This window comes from Diadema antillarum, unplaced genomic scaffold, assembly GCF_040938485.1.
Source record: "Diadema antillarum isolate AM-2024a unplaced genomic scaffold, OU_Dant_1.0 seq00000030_RagTag, whole genome shotgun sequence".
Classification (NCBI taxonomy): domain Eukaryota; kingdom Metazoa; phylum Echinodermata; class Echinoidea; order Diadematoida; family Diadematidae; genus Diadema; species Diadema antillarum.
The window spans coordinates 1,597,503-1,618,689 of NW_027271146.1; the positions used below are offsets into that span (position 1 = coordinate 1,597,503).

Sequence of the window (21,187 nt, forward strand, 5' to 3'; positions counted from 1 at the left end):
GTTGACAAACATAGAGTGAGCATAAATTCAAGAACTGGGGCCTGTTTCATAGATAATTGAACGTAAGGTTAATACACACACACACACACACACACACACACATATATATATATATATATATATATATATATATATATATATATAATAACACAGTGCTTATATACCGCATATCACTACCGTAGTGTCTCTATGCGCTTTATCTTACGCTCAATAAATCGAGCGTAAGATCAATCGCAACTCTTTATGAAACAGGCTCCTAATATTATGAAATCGTAGGCAGTGCCAAAAACAATGACAAAGGAAAGACAAAGGGATGGATAAGTGGGGTGGGGTGGGGGAGAAGAGACGGAAAGAGAAAGAAAGAGAGAGAGAGAGAGAGAGAGAGAGAGAGAAGGGGGAGGGGGAGAAGGAGAGAGAGAGGTGGAGGGAGAGGAGAGTGTGTTTGAGCCATGATCTTCATAATACATTGAGTATAGTAACACATCAACCCCAACTGCAAACCTGAGGAGCAAGGGGCAATTCAAGAGTCGAGATATTAATAGACCCTCTTTATAGTTTATGGCGATGTGTACCTCGTAGGAATGGCAATTATTACTACTTACAAAACACCCCCAAACTGCTTTAAGTCTTGCGCAGTGCAATAGAAGCGTGGATTTCTCAAAGAAAATTTGATTTTTGTAGCTCACAAAATGACGTCAGCGGTGTGAGGGAGAGGACTACTCTTATCTACAGTGACACTTATTGGCCCAAATTCAGGAAAGTGGTTTAAAATTAGACCATGGTCTAAAGTAAGCGTGAAATAGGCGTACCTTTGACAAGTGCGTATCAATGCGCGTTTGTTACTGGACGTCTGTTGGCATACGCAGTTTTTCGATCGTATTTACGCGGAGGAAATTTGCATAACCATTGTTTAAATTGAAACCACCTTCGTGAATTCGGGCCATTATGTCAAAAACACGTTAACAAGGTTTATCATGATAATGCATGTTGTTGTTATTAATGATAAAAGAAGATGGATTTTGAGGACTACGACGACACTGACGCAAATCATTATGACGTCAGTATGATATGGTCGAACCCGTCGACTCGTGTCGTCATCAACTTCCCAGCACCTTGTTGACCAGCTTGCGCTCCTGAACCATTTTCATCTCGCATTAAATAAGTTGGCTTGATCGAAATCTTGATCGTGATCATGATCGAGCTGCGTGCTTTCAAGTTCTTGGTGGTTTGTGAACGTATATTTTTCTTTTATGCGGTTTTGGGTCCGCCTTGCCAGCAGATTTCACATTGGTCTTTGGTTCGTGGGCCTGCTTGGCCTTCGTGTCCAAATCTTGATCCTTGTGCGCACTGCTAAGATCGCCTTTAAGTTGAGCACTGTTTGGTCCGGGCTGTTCATTGTTTGGCGATTTGGCCTCCACTTTTGCCTCTTTTTTCTCCTCCACTTTTGGGCGTGGCTTCTTGACGCGTCTGCGTATAACCTTCACGCGCCTAATTACGCGCACGTGTGGCGCCGCTTTACGGATTTGCTCCAGGGTGCCGTTCTTCAGCGCCTCCTTGTAGAGTTTCAGGAATGGAGTTTTCAAATCTGATGTGACGTTCTTTATGGTGGCACGCCAAGATGGGTAATGGAAGTGGATGTTGTAGCCTAGCGACCAGCGGGCAAAGACGGCTTTTTCCGTCATGAACTTGTGACCTCTTGTCATCTGCGTCTCACTCCATTTATAGTAATCGCACTCGCGTCGAATTCCCGGCTCGTAGTAGTGGTACGGGAAAGTGGAGTTGGGATGTCGTCTAGGCGAAAAGTAAAAAGAACAAGTTGTTTGAAAACTGCAACTAATTCTCTGCAGTGTTAGTAAGACGCAAAACGAACAAAAAAGGGGTAAAAAATCATAACGTACTCACAATGCTTTATAGTCTTAAACTGTGTTGTGTTGTGTCATTGTTTGTATGATACATGTCCATTGTCAAGGGTAAGCACTGTTAGGGCACCCATCCCGCTTCATCATGAATATTCATCATCTACATGTATAAACGTCAATACCGTTGAAATACATGATTTTAACATTTCCCGGCAGCGTTTTTACATTTCCCGGCAAAACTGAGCATTTTCCGTCTCCCGGCGAGACATTTTACATTCCCCGTTGATGCAATTTTTCGAGATATTTACATTTCCCGGCGATACGTTTTTACATTCATCAATGTTCTAATATGGCACCTATCCAGCGTTCTGGGCACTTATCTTACTGCCTGATGAATATTCATGATGAAGCGGGACGGCTGAGTGCCCGAACAGTGCTTACCATTGTCAAGTGGGCCGTTTTTTCTTCTTTCTTTCAACATATTAGATTTGTTTAATATCTAAAATCTTTTAAACTTCATGTATCCTTTTGTTGGAATAGTGAACCCTTATCTTCTATCCCCCCCCCCCAATATGAGCGCACTCTTCCATCTTCTCCTAGTTACACGCACATTTAAATTCCCATGAACAGTCGTGTAGCTTTACAACAGTCATTTTCAAACCGGTGTCACGAAAGAGAGCGACTCTGAAATACACGTTTCCTCTTTCATCCCTAGACAAACTCCTGTTGCGTATTTTAATAACAGATGATGTTTATGCTTCCATTCTTGTACATACACACAGAGGATGTCTTCTTGACAAGCCATTTTTGTGAAAGTAGTTTTGGAAAACCACAAACATTATTTCTGTGGTCTGCTCGGGTGGAAGGCATAATAATTCCAGCAGGTTAATGTTTGCATTGTGCATATTCTGTTGAAATGTGAGAGCGATGTGGAAGAATCACTCATACCATTGCTGTCAGAGGACTTCCGTATAACATAGAAAGAAAATTTCAACTTTGGTGACCATCTACTCTGATTTTCTTGATTGTTATAGACCTGGTAATGCAAGGGCCGCGGAATACATGTTTGTTTGTTGTTGTTGTTGTTGTTTTTTTGGTGGGGGTGGGCTGGGACGGGGGGACAGGGTGGAACCTTTGGGCATTCATGGGTGTTATGCTTTTTTTCAAATACATTTTACGATTTTTTTTTCTTTTTGACGAGCCAAACGCGTGTGTGTGTATTGTGTGGGGAGGGGGGAGTTGGTGGGGGCGGGAGATCGAGCTCAAGATTCATTTGTTTAAAACAGCTTTCCTGTAGATTCCAGTATAGATCTACCGATTTTTGTTCTAGATGCATCTGGAACAAAATAAATGTCACAACAGGAAAGCTGAATAGTTATACTTACTCGCAGTAGTCCAAATTAGCCAGACCGTACACATCTATTCGGTCACAGACGTCCAGAGCGAAAAGCATGGCCACAAATCCTGTACTCAGCCAGGTTTTAGCCTCCTGCCTGGATATTATAAAATAAAAAATAAGGAAGAACATCAGAGTAGTCACACGGACTGCTCCTTACGATTTCATTCCGGTCACCGCTGTTACTTTCATGATCGTATTTCCGTATAACAGGTAAATGGAAACAATGAAATTTGTGATAGAAGTGGCTCGAACCAAAAGCTCTTGATGTTCTCAGTAAGAAAAGAAGAGATTAATCTGGTGCAAGGTCCTGATTTCGACTTGAATAACCATAAGGAATCGTTCTTAAATCTTCGTCAAATCATCTTTTTTAAACTTAAAATGAGTATAATTAATTTGCCATTATAATTTTTGTTTGTTTGTTTGTTTGCTTGCTTTGCTTGTTTGTTTGTTTGTTTGTTTTGTGCGCAGACAGACTATATCGAAAGTAAAAGTTAGGGAGACAGCTATTGCGACATCACTCTAAATCATTCGCTGGGGTTGTTGATTCTTTTTTTATCGTTGAGAATCACAGTCATATTCTAGAGCCACGTGATTGTTACGTCACTGACGAAGAGAATACAATGAGAGTATTATCCCGTTGTGTGTCTTGAATACTGATTGACACGATAAACCCAATAGCGTTGTATACACATTATCCAAAGTCCTTGGCGTAGAAAGGGTTAAGTTACTTACAGGCTGACTCCGGTCTCGATGCGAAAGCGTTCCTCCGTCTTATTGATCTTCTCCGGTGTGAGAAAGTAGAACTTGACGTCAGGGTACAACCCGCTCATGTTGCGGGCCGCCGAGTAGACGCTGTTGTTGGACTTGTCGATGTGCTCCTGGTAGAGCCACGGTACGACCACGATACTCGTGCGCGTGATCGGGTTGGCGAGGATTTCTTCCCGGAGCTCCTGGTTAGTCATGAGGCCACGGTGGAGGTTCACATGACCTGTGCAACGAAAGAAGATATTTTGTCTTCGCTTACTTTATTACTTTTTGTACTATAATTATATATTCGCATATATATAATATATATGCGAATACAACTATATATATACAGGGCTCGACACTAACGGTGGCCCGGTGGCCCGGGGCCACCAAAAATGAAAGTCGGGCCACCAAATTTCAAAAAAGGGCAAATTTGGTGGCCACCACAATTTTTTTGAAAAGTATGTCAATAAATTCGTAACTTTTTGCGCCGGAAATTAGCAGTTAAATTTGTTTAAAGGATGGATGAAAAGGACTGAATGAGTGCCTGAGAGTGAGTGTTGCAAGTTTGTTGAAGTTTAATTTATGAGTAGATATGTCCAACTTTTAATTCTTACTATCATAAAACTGAAATATTTGACTCATTAAAAAAAACAGGACTTTTAATGTTTTTTATTGGGTTTTTTTCGGGACACCAAATTTTTCTCTCGGGCCACCAAAAATTTGAAATTTAGGATTTTGGTGGCCCCATCGGGCCACCAAACAAAAAAGTTAGTGTCGAGCCATGATATATATATATATATATATATATATATATATATATATATATATATAGTTGTAATCCAGGCCCTGACACGACATTCCCCCGGGAGTTACATTTTACCGAAGTATTTCCCCAAAGCGCGCAGGTGCTTAACAGGCACGTGTTTGAAATACAACGACAGAAAAGGCAATATTTTTTTTATATACTACAATAATGACCTGCAAAATCATTTCATTCCAGCCCTGTCGGCAGCAAATCAAATTCATGAATACCTTAACCTGGCGTGATGTCACAGCATCATGACTATTTAAATCATCGCTGCAATAGTCACGTGATTGCATTATGACCAATCACTGACCAGTATTTCTTATGAAGACCATTTCATATTATACGACTGTTGTGACTGCTATCCAATTGGCTCTCTTTAGCACGACACGACAATAAATCACACTACAATTTTGTAAGGCGTAATCAGTGCACTTCTCAATGTCGAAGAGCAATGAAGTTGCTTTAAACAAGTGCTAACATGAAAGCAGGATGGGGGCGAAGGTTTGCATTAAAGGAATTATGAAATCCCAGCACTGAATGATTAAAAAGTGATTAAAAGATGCAACATCAAACTATGGTATGAGACATAAAGATTCTGGTACTCAATGCTTTGTCTAATCACGCGCATTGTAATCAGGTCTGTTCTTGGCCACCATAAGACCACATAGGCGCTGATTAGTGACGCATTCTATACATGCATGCTTTAAACTCTTTAGACGTTTGAAGAAGAAAACAACAACAAAAACAACAACAACAACAACAACAACAACAACAACAACAACAACAACAACAACAACAACAACACAGTAACATCAATAATGGAACTGCCGAAAAGATTCTCAACATGTAGGAAATAGTTCCTTGAACCCGAACCCGGTTCTGGCTAATATGCAATAATGCTAATCTCCGGCACGTAAAATGTCATTGCGTGCCAGAGCATGTAAAGCTGCAGCTGTGTTGTATTTGACTTATAAAATGCAAATACATCAATTGTTCTGAGTCTGCTTACAAAGGTCGAATTATCATTGAACATTGTATGTGCTTGTAATTGGGTGAGTATTCTGTTTACATAATTATTGTGAGCGTTCTGTTATGGATGTGTACAATGTGTATTTCACTTTTTACTGCCTCGCTGCCATCCTCTTTTCTTGGGACTACAAAATAAAATCTCTAAGTCTAATATCAAATGCTACTCAGCTTGACACCTCACGTACCCCCATCACTCCCTTCCCCATCCCCTCCCCAGAGTTACCAAGTCTCACGCATTCTGCGTGAGACTCAAGCATTTTGGGGCCGTCTCACGATCTCACGCATGGCACCCATTTTTCTCACGCATTGGTCGAAGTCTGCAACTTGGGCCTATAATAAGGAGCATAGCTCAAAGGATTAGAGTGATACAACATGTAGTTGCAACTGAAGGTATATCTTCCTTTTGCCTTTCATAAGTAAAAGATACTCACATTAGTGTGCACCTGATCGCACCATTAAGAGCTAAGAATAATTGAAAAAGCTCCCTACCGTGAGAGGCAAAAAGGGGGAAAAACCCCTCCCGCACCCTCGCTCGCGCACACATTCGCTCGCCGAGATGCCGAGTCATGAAATCTCACTCATAAAAATCTTTTGAACTTGGCATCCCTGCCTCCCCTACCCCCGCCTCTCAAAACTACATCCTGTGCGTGATACATACGTTTTATAGATATGTAATGATTGTCTTCCCGAACAAATTTTTTTTTTTTCAAATCTGATCTGCCTGGTCCTACACATGCTTTACCCTATGATCATGTTTTAAAAAAGAAGGTATAAAAAAGAAGGAAAAGAAATGACAGACGAGACGTTTTTAAGGACCACTACTACGAGCCGGATTCATACAGTATTCAGTGGTATTTGTACAATGTACCCATTCTACAGTAGTATTAGAATAATCCATTCGAAAACGGTTTAGTGGTTTGACAATCTGTGCATTGCAACTTTGTAGGGGCCAATGCTATCATACTGCTATCAGTAATGACGATTGTGGAAATCTGTAACAACAACAACAACAACAACAACAACAACAACAATGAAGATGCTTTGTCAGAGTTTATCAATTTTTTTCTCTCTTTTTTGTTTGTATAATTTCAGTCTTGTCAGTGACTCCATCTGGGCCCCATTTCATAAAAGGTTGATACGATGTCAACTCTTGCTGGAATGGCAATTGTCATGGTAACGACAAGAATCCAGCTTCCTGATTGGCTGTTGCTATTGGAAGTTGCCATTCCAGCAAGAGTTGCCATCCTAACATCTTTTATGAAATGGGGCCCAGACCGTGAAATACAGTCTCCCTCCCCCATAGTTCCATTTGTTGGAAACGGTGCATTCCCTGAATAATGCTTTACATTCTTATATAACGAGCTTGCATATTTTCCTTTTTTGGGGGGGGGGGGGGGGCGTGGCTATTCTATATTGTAAAAAGCAAAAAATAGGCCTATATGCGGAAAGCGGAAATATGATTTTTTTTTAAATTGACGCGCAAAATCCTACAATAAAAAAAAAAGATAAAAGAAGTCAGGTGAAGTATTTGATAAGATTTAGTGTCAGTCGGCTTTTCATGGAATAACTATGTGGCGAGATGTAGATAATGAACACCTCACTGATTTGTGCATTTTTATGTATGCTAGCTTTCTGATTATAGATTTGGTGATGGCAACGGATGCAAATAATGTAGTTTAGCAGACTGACCTATGACCCTGACATCCGTCCGGGCGCCGACATCTTCCTCGTAACCTCCGACCGGGGCACTGTTCATGCGCAGAACACAATCGGCGTTGTCGATGTCGGCTCCGGCCCCGCTGTTGAGGAGTCGACCCGAGCTGGACACGAGGGAGCACCGGTCACAGTGGAGATTGAGCGCCTGAAAAACAAATCGAGGGAGAAAAGAAGGTATATACTATCTTTGTGCCATCACAAATCAAGGGACAGCTACGTCATAATCACGTGATCGAGGGGAGACGATCGATGCCCATTGATGGCCATCTTCATATGATTACTGTACAGGTTCATACAAAAACTTGCTGTTTATCAATTCAAATCAATTTTCGTTTCATTGCAAATAAAAAGAGCATAACAGTTAGACCGCAGACGAATATTGCCATGCGTACCGAGAAAATTATGATTACAGGAAACACACACAAATATCCCAGATTAAAAAAAAAAAACCCACAAAAACAAATACAACAAAAAGCCTTAGATATTCTATTTATTGATTAATTAACTTATTTATTTATTCCTAATCTTTTGTCAGGAGACCATTCACCAATAAGTAGTGGTCTTCCACGGAGCCCTGAATTACTTTTGATGAACATAATTATGTACATTTAATAGCAAAACGTATAATTTATACAGAAGATAACATAGACATTATACTTTGCAAAGACAATAAGTGCTGTAGGTTCCTACATTGCAAAGTAACATTAAAAGAATAAAGTGTGTATTGAATATGCCACAACAAGAGTTCACCAGAATGCCGATAAAGCAATGAAATCGCTACTGTGCAGGAATGATTAGCTAGCACAGAGTGAATTTGGTGTGTTACTTACAAATAATAACTTTGTTTAAACAAGTTAAATGAATATATGCAAGAAGCTGACCTGATTGAATAATCTAGCTTGTTCCATTCAAGTAAAGAAGATATGATTGGGCTACACTTGTGACAATCAGAGCGAAGTCTTAAGTTCCATCATAACAATCTCATTACCTTACATTTTAATACTATTAAACGTTGCACTTACAATTTTAAAAAAAAAATGTTATTCAGGCTTTCACTCCTGTCGTTTTTTTAAAATCCTGTTTTATCTTATTTGTTTGTTTGCTGTTATCGAAATTTGATTACTGCAAAAAGTTTTAACCAGGGATGTACTTTCTTACTTTCGCTAAATGAACTCTCTTTTATTGGATGTGTAGATGCAAAACTATAAGTGTGATGCTTTATTGATCAGACGACAAGAACACACAGATCTCATATCACAGGATCACAAAGCTAACATCTCCACACTATATAGTAAACATCTACATCATTTATATCAAACAAAATATAATATTGAGCCATTACTGACTTTAAACATTGATAACAAGTAGATGAACATGCAACGAATTGTATATTGAGATTTGTCTACGTGCAGTACACGCATGACCACTTACAGTGTATTTCGCCAACAATGGATTACGGCAAATAATTAATTCAACATAACAGAGTTACGAGTCAAGTGGCAGGAAAATAGCACTAGGAAAAAGAAAGTTCATAGTACAGTTTGAGCATCTACATGAAGCTTGTTTGATGTTTTCTTGAGATGATAGGATGTTTATATTCTTCAAATCCTCTTTGGGAGGCTTGACAGTATGGAATTACACGCTGCTAGTGTGTCAAGAAGATAAATCTTCACCTGCATAAATAGTACACATGAAACAAGTGTGATAGAGTTTCGTTTCTGTGTAATGTGAGATAAATCAACAAGACATGACTTGTCTTCCAGAATTGATCGAACATAGAAATTCATTCTTGCAATGACAAAGATCAAATGATCATACACATTATCCGTAATAACTATTATTGGTAAAGTGGAGCTACTTCTACACCAATAACATTCTCACGATACTTTGCGATACCAATAATCGATCGAAAGTCTTCCGTCTAAACTTTTGATAACAATAGAAGGAATTATGATATAGTACTTATGGGAACTGAATATCAATACACTTTTATAATGTAATATTGATGGTTTCTATGATCCTATCGGTATCATTTGTTTAGGACTATTATGATGATGATTATGTCACATATAGGAACTGTTGATACATGACGCTGTCTTTAATTTCCGACACTTCCCGTATACTTTCAATGGAAGCCGTAATTGTTAAAGCCATGTCGCATTCACATTATCACGCCTCTGTCAAAACTGATCTCAGAGCAACTGTTAATTAGCATGCAGCAGGTGGTTATTTGTTCCCCTTATATATTGCTTTTTAGAAGAATCGTCTGTACCCCGAGTATTAGTGGTCTTTTTTTGTTTGTTTGTTTGGTCTTTAGTTGTACCCGTGCCCCCATCTTATTCTTCACACTAGGCTTTTGTTGGGACATACACTCAACAAGCTTTGCCTTTTAGTAGGTTAAATCGTATTTCTCTACAGTTTTTACTTCGATTGAAAGTGGTACATATAGACCGTTATGTATTATGTTCGTATCTTTTTTTTTTAATCCAAGCTGAACATTATGTATTATCATATCTTCTTTTAGTTTATGTATTTTTCATCGAGATATAAAATAAAATAGAAATTGAAATATATTAGTAACCTCACTCAATATCATCATTGCGATCATTTTTTTATTGTCATTATCACTAGTCATTATAATACTATTATCATCGCTTGTCAGTTTAACCATCATCATCATCATAATCATTGTTATTGTTAATGTTATTCATCTGTTTGCAAAACAAAGACAAACACTTCAGCTATAGCCAGAGGAAGGCGTAATTCTAATATTTTACCCATATATATAGATAACGATCCCCCAAGATTAGCGCTGTTTTCGAGTGGAATTAGGCGTTCTATTTTCCACACCAGCAAGAGAATGGGCGATAAAAGAACCTGCCATCTCGAACATGTCGAACACTTTTCACTAGTTTTTCAGCTTTATAACCCAATCATTTTACCACCCTGTTGATGAGAGAATGTTAGATTAAGGAGAAGAAAAACTAAACGGAAAGATCAACAGGATTTGCCAAATCAATCTTAGAAGGGACAGTGAGAGGAAAGAGACCAAGAGGAAGACCAAAGAAGAGATGGGAAGACAACATACAAGACTAGACAGGCCTAAGGTTGAGAGAGGCATAAAGGAAGGCAGAGGAGAAGGGGGATGCAGGAAACTGGCTGCTAAGTCTTCTGTGGCGTCCAAACTGTCTTCTCGACTACGGGATATGCAAGATGTAAGATTCTACCACCCAAACACATTCCCCCAATTCTCCTCAGTGTGATTTTCTGTTTTCCCTTTACGGCCTCCTTTTTTGATTTTTTTTTTCTTCATAAAGTACATATTCGTCGTTCTATATACTTCTAGCAATCTTTACTATCTTTTCTGTCTTCACCTTGCCTTCTACCTCGTATTTATAACCTTCGACCTCGTCCTAGGCAAACACTGAATAAGAAAATGTTGCCCTTCTCTTGTTTGATCCTCACGATTTGTTAATGAACTACCAGATCGGTATTTCCATCGACACACTGTTACGCAATCACTTATCTTCTTGTAAATCTTTAGTGTATCTTAGATGACATTGAAGAGCGCAATGATACGACAAGACGACAGCGAGTAATGATTCCCCTAGCCAAGGCAGGGAATGGAATTGGCTTAATCTTTTGAGGCATTCTATTCGCGATTCAGAGGAAATAATCACTCCCATTTTCAAGCAGACTTTGTCGAAGAAAACAAAATCAAACGAAGAAACAGACAGAAAAATCGCACAAGGAGATAACAATATTACGACACTTCTGGTGTTCCACCTTGATGAATAACTGATATTGGTCGCCACAACAATTATATTATGCAAATTAGATTTGGTAAATGTCTCATCGCCTCACACATTTTCTGTTGATATTGCATAGATATCAATCACACTTTTCGTAAAAAAACTAAGCTGTTATAACCTCCTTACCTTATCAAAGTCATCAGTGCTTAGTATATATTCTAAACGTATTAGTTATCTAAATGGATGCATAATCATTCTTGTTGACTCCTTAAAGAAATAAGTAAATTCAAGGAAAATGCTGCTTCCAAGTCAGTAGAGTCATTTCAGACAAATACTGGTATTTAGTCACCCTATTTCTCTCGCATAACACCAATATAACCAATACCACATTTTCCGCAGCTAGGAGAATGATACCAATGCGAAACCGTAAAATTTCATGATATTCTAATTGCCATTTTGTAAGATATGTCTAACGTTTCTAATATTTGGTTTATACATCTCTCATTCAGAGGAATTCGAAACCTAACATTTCGAGAGCCTTATCCTTTTATTCCGAACACAAACTTTGCGCTCTTTCACAAAAAGCGTCCGCTCTTTCAAAGAATTCCTATATACTTCCGTCCATGGGGACACTTTCTAAAATCGATGGTTATTGAGACAAATGTTTGATGTCATTTTCATCATCATTATCCTTACTCTAATTTGCTGATGGAAAGAATTTATATCGAGTATATAAAAGTTATAATCATTATTACAAGAAGTACATTGTTACGTCACGAAAGGGGGTGTCACAAATAATCAGGACGATCAAGGGCGAGACCCACGGTGAGACGAGGGGCGCAGTGGCGTAGAGCACCGGTATAGTTACCGCCATGTTTGCCCGAAAGATTAATTAAACATGATAATTATAGGCATGGTGCATGATGGTACAGTGCGTGATGACGCAGCAAGGCGTGGCTACAAATTGCTCGTTTGCATGGTTGGTATAGCTAAAATATGTGTTTCATTAATTCCATTCAATCAAAATAATTCTGTAGACATCTATATGAAGTACAAACTGAGAACAACGACATTAAGGCTACATAGAGTAATCAAAATACAAATGAAAAAAATATAGAAGTAAATTGCACTCTGCAAAGAAGGCTAAATGCCTTGAAAAAAGCCCTAGAACTCTTATTTTAACAAGAAAATGACAAAAACACATAACATCCTAAATAAACAAGAAATGAATAAACATCTATAAATCACATCTTGATAAAAGAGAATTCATAAGGATTTCACATACTCTAGAAATAGTACTCGAAGTAATAGAAATACATTTGAAAATAATAACGCTTTATATACAATGTATTCAATTCATGGTTCTTGAGTCATCGTACACAATATTTTGTTTTGTAATGCAATACTCAAGAAATGAAATAAATGACAGCAATATATACCCCCCCCCCCCCCTTCGGACAATATAAACAGGAGTTACATACGAAATTTATTATTGTACTCGTCATCCAAAGAGGGAGATAGGAGAGGAATTTGAGAATCGGAGTCTAATTCATTTATGTCTGTTTAAGTTAGTATTTATCCTCCTTGAATCGTTTCCTATGTTCCTTAAATTCAAACAAACAAATAAAAAATGTATTCGATTACATTGTTTATCATACAGTACGACAAAAATAACACGAACTGCTGTAAATATCTTTCCATCTTTTCTTCCAGTTATCCTTCATCTATCCAAACATAAGCATAGATTTAAATGATAATAATTGTTTTGGATATAAACTCCAAATTTTATTGTCCAAGAATGGAAATTCATTTTGCCCAATTGATCGTGGGCCCGGCAGCCACTAAGCAGCGCCAGATCGACGTTGTTCTAACCTTTTCAACTGTTGAACGGCAAACAAGGTAGCAGCAACTCCCATCTTTTAACGTCTTTTGGTATGACGCGGCCGGGGTTTGAACCCACGACCTCCCGATTGTGAGGGCAGCCGCTCTACTCACTGAGCCAACACATCGGTAATTGATACATGTGGTCGAAATTCAATGTGACCCGGTAATGTTCATGAGGAATGAGTCAGAGAAGTCATTGCTATGATAAAATGTTACATGATGAAGACGTATGATATGCGTCACGGCTTCTCCTTGAGTGAATTGAGGGTACTTTCACTTCTAATCCATTTTCCCGTTAATTTCGGATGCACTTGTCTCTAACAAGTGACCCTCCTTCCCTCGTTAAAACATACAGAGAAAAACCCAAAGTATCCTACCGCATCGCTGTCGAGGAGGGTGTAACCCTGGAGCGAACTCGGCTTCGACGTCGCATTACTCGTGACAATGATGTCAGGTCCGGCTGTACTTGTCGTGGGTCGCGGTCTCAGATTCGTGTCAGCCGCGTCGGCGTTGCCGTTGAGGAAAGCGGCACTACGCACCCATCCCTGCCTCTCGAAGTGCTGCGGGCTGGCGTGGTCGGACCGGAGCTGAGCCCCGTGTAGCTGGCTCCCGGCATCGACGATGTTGGAGTGAGTGTGAAGAACGTAGAGCATGCATAGCGACACGATCAGGGAGTACCAACAGATGATGAGGAGGGTGGCATCTCGGACCTTCAGGAATGAAACAAATGCGGGAAAACGAACAAATGAATAATCATTTTATGTATGATTATGTCACACACGAACAAAAATCTTGTAGTAATACGACACTATGAACAACTTGAACCATTATATATAAAAAAAATAAAAAAATCATGGTCTTTTCGACCAAAAGACAGGGGGGGGGGGTCGTGTCAGCGCTGGCCTGTCGATGGGCAAATACCGGTATTGCTGGGTGTTGATTGTAGATTTGTACATCCGAGTAAAAAGGGGCAAAGTGAATGAACCGTCTTGTCCATGCTTAGTACAATTCGAACCTAAAATCTCGTTTTGTAGAGTCAGAAGCTTTAACCAGCTTCTGTAACTTTACTCATTAATTAGTTATATTGTTCACGAGGAGACTGCTAAATACAAGCTTGGCTTTTCAGCACGTCTCCTCCATTTCCTGCAACTTTAACTTTAATTCATCTTCATCTGAATGTGATGCGTAGAATTGTTAATTTCACGTATTTTTCTTCGTTGCTATTATATTGTAGTGATATTGTGTTATTGTAAATGTAAATATTATATGTAAATGTTTTGCGTGGATGGAAATGAAAGAAATGAAATAAATGAAATAAATGAAATGAAAGAAAGAATGAATGAATGAATGAATGAATGAATAACCACTATGCCACACTGCTGCCATGGGTAGTGTAATAATCTCAGTCTTATGGTTCACCCCTTGCAGACAACTTTGACAGGTCAGTATAACTTTTGTTTGTTAATTTTACTCAACACGATGCAACTTTTCGGACCGGCTCACAAGCTACGGGTTAATACTCATTTGCCGCTATGCATGGGGAAGGAAAATTCTACAAAACAGGACATGAGGAGTAACGACCTGTCTACGGCTATGACTTTTTTGATGGCTAAAACAGTATCATTACGGCACATAGAACTACATTCTTTTGCCTCTTTTGTTTACACAACTCGTAAACGATTGAATGTGTGTTAAAACGAAGAGAAACTAACATTCCATACGATAATTATTTGCCTAATGGAGACGCTGTATAATAAATACAATAGATCTATTCCTGGATCAATGTACAATAGATCTATTCCTGGATCAATGTCGTAAACTGAATGAAACGAAGCCTCCATCCATTTCAAGCTTAATCGCTTCTAATGGTGGTCTCCTGCATTCAATGATCTCTGTTGTTTACTGAAAAATACTGTATATCTTATTTTATGTTTCTGTGTTTCTACATTGCTCAATGCAATCACCTACATGGGATTGTGTATCTATTTATGTACTGTTATCGATTTATTTCACTGCACTTGTTATTCTTTGTCTTTGTACTTTTTGAAGTTTGTATTCAAATTGCATCTGATTGAATGCAGAAATAAAAGCAAACAAACAAAAGCAAGCAAACAAACAAGATAAGGGAGAGATTTAAGTTATAACAATCACTCTACCAGGATGTGCTATTCAAATAGTGGAAAGCTACAAACATATCGTGGCACAATCAAGCTCCGAAATTGAATTCGGGAAAATCTGTAGAGCAAGAGGTGTTATGGCCAAACTTCGGCCGAATTACCGCCAAACATAAAGATTATTAGAAGTGAAAAACAGTATACTACGAAACTTCTGTATTCATTTTTAGTGCCTGGTCAACAGTGCTATACCGACAGGTAACGAGGAAAAAAACCCCAAACTATAATGGGGTACTTCAAAAGTTTCTAAACCTGGGCCCCGTTTGCTGGAAACCAAGGAGGCATTAAGCTAGCTTGACTTGCGAATTAACAAGATACTAGCAACGGGTCCCAGGTCTGTGAAGGAGAGACGTGGAAGCGGTCAACCAGTTGAGATCGGTCCGGATTCGCTAGTGAATTGCAATGGTAACAGCGAATTGTTGTGATCATTGCAATACACGAGTGGTGAGGTACGTGGCTCGCGGAGTAGGCCTTACACCTCCTTGCTCAGACCGTAGAGCTACTAGTAACTCCATGCCAAGACCATGTGGGGACCATGCTCAGACAGCGACAAAAATTATGTTCTATCAGGCCATCCCCTCTATCAAGATGAATAATATCGTCGCCTGCCATAAGATTGTCAGATATAAATGACAGAAAATGGATATTCCGTGTTTGTGGGATCCACAGCTCGGGCCAGTAAGAATTTCAATTATTATTATTATGAAGCCATCGAGTAGAGGGTTGATTACATACAAACATAAACCAATTCCTTTTCATGAACAATCAATACTCAACGAATTTGAACATTCTTCCACCTGTTTTCCCAACTTCTTCCCAATTCTAGGGATTTCGAAAGTCAGTTGCAGTGTAAATTCGGTGACACTTAAGTGTATGTATAGGGTCATTAGGATGAAATGCGTTTTAATCACGACTGGATAGTATGTACCAGTGAGATAGACGGCGCACAATCTGTAGAAATACGAATTGAAATGAAAGAAGACAAGATCAAAGTTGAAAGTTCACGATGAAAAAAAAAAAGTTGAGACTAGTGTTACACGAGCATGTGATTCACACAATCAAATAAAGTACAATCGAGGATTTGGAAGCAAACACGACAACCACGCAGGAGGGTCACCTCCCCGAGGTAAAGTTTGTTGAAACAAGGATTTCCCACCTTCCTGGTCGAAAGGGGCAAACAACTCTTTACAACCCTGATGAGACTGAAATATGGGGCCTATCTTATACCATAAACTGAATGTTATTCTTATATTTCTCTTTTCAGCGAAGGAAAACAAACGCGTGAAGTTCGGATTTGGCTGAGACAGGGTAGTCTGGTAGTAGTTTGATAAAAGGTTGCAGTTTGATATACTTTTTGTTTACTTGGGGTGGGGATAGGGGTAAAGTTTCTTGTGAAGAATTTATAATCGCAAAACCTAAAGTTAATATAAAAAAAACCAGCTATCTAGCGGCAGATGATGACGATAGCAAATAGGAAATAAGATAACAATTAACTTTGATCTCGGTAAACGTGAAGATGTTTGAATGCCTCCGATCCTTAGTGCTAGGTAAACAGTAAAGGAAAAGCAAGTAACGTATAGGCGGTGGCTTTTAATGGAGAGTTATCAAACCCGTTTTCCTGCCAGAAAGGGGTCACAGCCAGAATATGTCTATATAAATAATGTCAAGTAATCAGGTTGATAGGCGAAAGCAAGACGCGTGTTTTTTCTTTTACAATGGGATCAGAATAAGAAACATCACATTAGGGACGAATACACACGTAATATAGGGAGTGTTATGTCGTTTAATATGGAATATAACTCAACTTGATTTACATGGTTTATAGTACCATATTATTGCACTGTAAAATATACGATATGCCAATATCATTATCAATCATTAAAATCATAGGGCGTGTTTGAACCTCAATCTTTTTTAGTTAAGTATGGTATGGGTCGATCGGTTAGCGAACTTCAATCACCGCATCGATTATCATGATTAATGAATTCTTTACTCGCTCATACATATTCGGCGTATCCATGACATAATTTATACATTCTTTCAAAATTTGTTTCGATCTTCACCCATTCACTTGGACAAGTGAAATTTTGCAGTCTTCTAAAGATTGTCTGCTATTCAGTCATGCATGCAAAGATCCAAGTGAGAAGGAAACCAATTAAAAAAAAAATGCTCTCAGGGTAACTCTACCAAGACATACCATGATCCTATGATTGAATATTCATGATTCATTTAAGACGACTTCAAAGTGATGGGATTTTTTTTACTCACCCTGTATGTATGAAATTTTATATACTACACTCTAAAAAAAAAATGAAATAGTAAATCAATATTCTAAATGTTGTCACTCCTCCAACCTTTTTGTAAATGTTAAATTTAACACTCAAAATATTAGATTCGCCATTTCTGAAATGGTAGTTCAACATTCTTTTTTTGAGTGCTTAATCTAACATTTTGAGTGTTAAATCTAACAATTCACAAAAGGTCGAGGAGTGAAAACACTAATTTTGAAAAATGTTGATTTACCATTTTACTTTTTAGCGTGTATGCTTAATTTGCAATCTTTTGTATCTCTTGGTATTCTGATTTTGACGAAAATTCAGACGAGTACACACAATCCCCATGCACGAACTCATTCTTCATTACAGTATGTACTCAAAATTTAGGGGCGGAGAAAATACACACACACAAAAAAAACAACAACAACAACCGACAGCAGTACCCCGCTGAACTATGCATTCGTGGAATGCATCCCTGGAAAGTGGAAACGAATCCGGTATCAGGCTTCCCTAATTGGGTAAGACGATCTCCTTTTTGATAACAGTCAGGATCATTGGAAAATGTATTCTGACCTGCAAATACATCAATTTTCGGCAATTGTTTGGTAATTAACGATTTGAGTATAAAGTGTTATAATTACTATGCTAAAGTGAACCCGGAGTGCCATCATGTGGTGAAGAGCTATTTTGAATCATCTACAAAAGAGTGATCTTTCCAATCCATCACTTAAGTATTCTAAGGATCTAGTTGCGCTAATTCGCTTTCATATCACAAATACATTAGAAGCATACTTTATCTTCAGTATAATTACATGTATCTATCTTCATACTTTTCAAAAACAAATTCTCAAGTCAAGACATTTTTGTTCATACGATAAGCTCCAAGTTACTCAATACTATATCCATTCTCCTTTCTGAACTTTATCCTCCTCTGGTAATCTTCTGTGTCTCCTAGTATTTGTCTCTGTGCACCTAGTTTCCTTGGCGTAATGTCACACTATGTAAGTTATGTATTTCTCTTTTCGTTATTATTCTTCAGTTTAAAAAAAAGAATAAAGGGATTGCAAATGTATCAAGTCCCGATGCCTTTATCTCATTCAAGCTAAGTGATTCTTGATGATGGTACCTTAAGACACGATATGTGTTCTTGTATATGCACGTAAAAATATCTTTCATTTCCAATGTTCCATCACAGTAATGAATAAGATTTCATTCACACGTGACGGACGTTTTCCATTAGCAATTTCGTTTTGCCTGAATATTTGAAACGATAATTTAGTCAAGTTACTCCTGCAATCTTCAAGTACTGGTCGTTATCAAGTTTCAAGTGATTGATGAATTTACTCAATCAAAAGCGTGTTTCCCGCGAATGTTTTTCTTTTGATAAACTTTGGCTCGCCTTTATTGCAAATGATTGACAAATCGCTCGTCTGGCTCACTTTGTATTGACATCGTCAACAGAGGTGGGATAACAATACAGGTTTTCTTACTCACAGAAAGTAAAAAAAGTAGATAGTACAAATAGATTAATTTCCAGTGCTTTCCATAAGGACGCGTTGACTCAGTGCACGGAAGGTGCGTATGAGCCAGATACACACGATCTCTGGTTTAAATTCTAGAATGGTCTATTTCAACCTGTAATCGGTCATGACTTGTCTTAGACAAGAAGTTAATGCACTATGTGTGGATTGGTGCCCAACCCCACTGACTTGGGACTTCCGACCTAAGCCCCTAGTTGTCACTGCTGAAAAACTTGAAAAACTTTGTGGAGTCGTCGGCATTGAATGCGAAATAAAAAACGGGTGTATGTTACAGGAAGTCATGGTTGAAACACACATAATGAAGCTATCATCATGGCCAAAGCGCTTAATGATTACATTTTGTACGAGCCGGAAGTTAAACAAGCCATAGTGACCTTCACGTGTGACCTTAAACAGTCTCATTCCACTATTCACTGCTTAGACAAACTGTTTGCTATAGCATAGGCATTATTTCATTCAGTATTGAAGGTAAGTGGTTTTCACGCGTTGCCACTTGTAAGACATTAACACGCGTGTAACAGGCGCTGCGGCTTCATGAAAAACTGCACTCATCGTTCTAAGTTGTTGGCTTAAACTGAGCCGATTTATTCCTGAATAAATAAATGAATATATATATATATATATATATATATATATATACATACATATATATATATATATATATATACATTGCACATCATATCAATCTAATGAACCAGAAATGTATTGACGAGGAGACTAAACGTCTCTCAGAAGAACTTTGGTATAAACTTCAGATTACTATTGCACGTTGGACCATATAATTTTTGGAATAGACCTAAATAATATATATACATGGGAAAAAGTAAATCTTTTCACAATTTTCAATCGAAACTAAAATTTGTTCAAATCAACATATACCGCGTTTGTTCTTCCTTTTTAGTTTTGTTTTGGTCTCAATTTATGTTATGCACTCCTCTGGTATTAGTTTGTTCTGGTATCAACTATAAATTTGACTATAAAATGCACCATCCAGCTCTTTGCAAACATTCGTTATCATCATCACCATCTTATAATAATTATCGTCATCAGAATATTATTGTCATAGCTATCAAATTAAGGCTTCTAGCTTTACATGTGATGGTAAATTATACTCCTACCACGGTACGTGTAAGATGTTATATGATCGGATGGTAGAACGAGAATCGAATGACTGTCAGCCTGTCACTGTAATGGAAATGGCACCACACCAGCTAACATCCCTTCTATGAAACTTAACGCTCGGAGAGCGACAAACATTTTTACAGTATATCTGTGTCACAACTGGAGAAAAATTCCATATGATAATTTTCCCCTAAAAGGTTGGAGTATTTACAGTGTATCGGACTCTGACACACGTTAATGGAATGTAAAGCATGCGAATTGATAACTAGATAGCTCATCGTCCGCTCTGTCGCTAAAAAATGATGGATGTAAACATTTATTTGGTCTAAAAACGTATGATGAAGAGAGGGGAGTTATAATATATTACGGTGAAATGCTCGGCCTTTTTCTAACACACAATCACTGCGGAAAGGGGGGGGGGGATAATCAGATAAACTATAGTTTACTCACGACTGCCATCGAAAGGAGCGACCAGATGAGAAAAAACAATCCTTAAAGAATCCTTCTGGACAATCCGCACGATTTTATAGGTACACAAAGTCACCAGGAAAAAAAAAAAGAAAGACAGGGCCTCACAAGCGGTAGATAATCAACATTGCAGGTTGCTGAGAACTATGCTAAATGCCACGGAGCTTTGAGGCACATTCTCGCGACACTCTCCGCAGTTCTGGCGCACTGACTGGGTCGTCACCTCGCCGTGAAAAATGCTGTTTGTTCAAGGATGACGTCAGGCCAGTAATACTTGGAACCCCAGCTGGACGCGATGAATATGAGCTACTTAGCAAGTTGCTATGGCAACAACCGGATTACTGAAAAGACGACAACTCTTGAGATATGAACACTGAACTTTCAGATTCACTAGAATGGCTGCAAAATA

General features: G+C 38.5%; 2 protein-coding genes across 3 annotated transcripts in view; both read right to left on the reverse strand.

Moving 5' to 3' along the window:
* Positions 1–659: 659 nt before the first annotated feature.
* LOC139725274 (alpha-N-acetyl-neuraminyl-2,3-beta-galactosyl-1,3-N-acetyl-galactosaminide alpha-2,6-sialyltransferase-like) lies at positions 660–12,187 on the reverse strand. Its single transcript, XM_071636362.1, has 5 exons — positions 12,086–12,187; positions 7,535–7,706; positions 3,991–4,246; positions 3,245–3,352; positions 660–1,791 (listed from the first exon to the last, which is right to left on the reverse strand). The coding sequence occupies exons 1-5, from the start codon at positions 12,185–12,187 to the stop codon at positions 1,212–1,214; spliced, it is 1,218 nt and encodes a 405-aa protein (XP_071492463.1). The 3' UTR covers positions 660–1,211.
* A 1,073-nt stretch (positions 12,188–13,260) lies between these two features.
* The window catches only part of LOC139725288 (uncharacterized), an 85,279-nt gene continuing 77,352 nt past the window's right edge, over positions 13,261–21,187 (reverse strand). The window contains exons 1-2 of one of the 2 annotated variants that reach the window (XM_071636377.1): positions 20,761–20,966; positions 13,261–13,907 (exon numbers count right to left, since the gene is read on the reverse strand). In XM_071636377.1, the coding sequence (XP_071492478.1) occupies positions 13,515–13,907; positions 20,761–20,769 (402 nt within the window). In that variant the 5' untranslated portion in view covers positions 20,770–20,966 and the 3' untranslated portion in view covers positions 13,261–13,514. Of the gene's footprint in view, positions 13,908–20,760; positions 20,967–21,187 lie in introns of those variants that run through there. The other variant, XM_071636376.1, reaches the window with a different exon arrangement.

Coding starts and splice junctions, on each gene's coding strand:
- LOC139725274 (XM_071636362.1), bottom strand. CDS start 12,187: ATGGCGGTAACTATACCGGTGCTCTACGCCACTGCGCCCCTCGTCTCA. Junction 4,247..7,534: donor GACGGATGTCAGGGTCATAG/GTCAGTCTGCTA, acceptor TTCGTTGCACAG/GTCATGTGAACCTCCACCGT. Junction 3,353..3,990: donor ATCGAGACCGGAGTCAGCCT/GTAAGTAACTTA, acceptor TATAATATCCAG/GCAGGAGGCTAAAACCTGGC.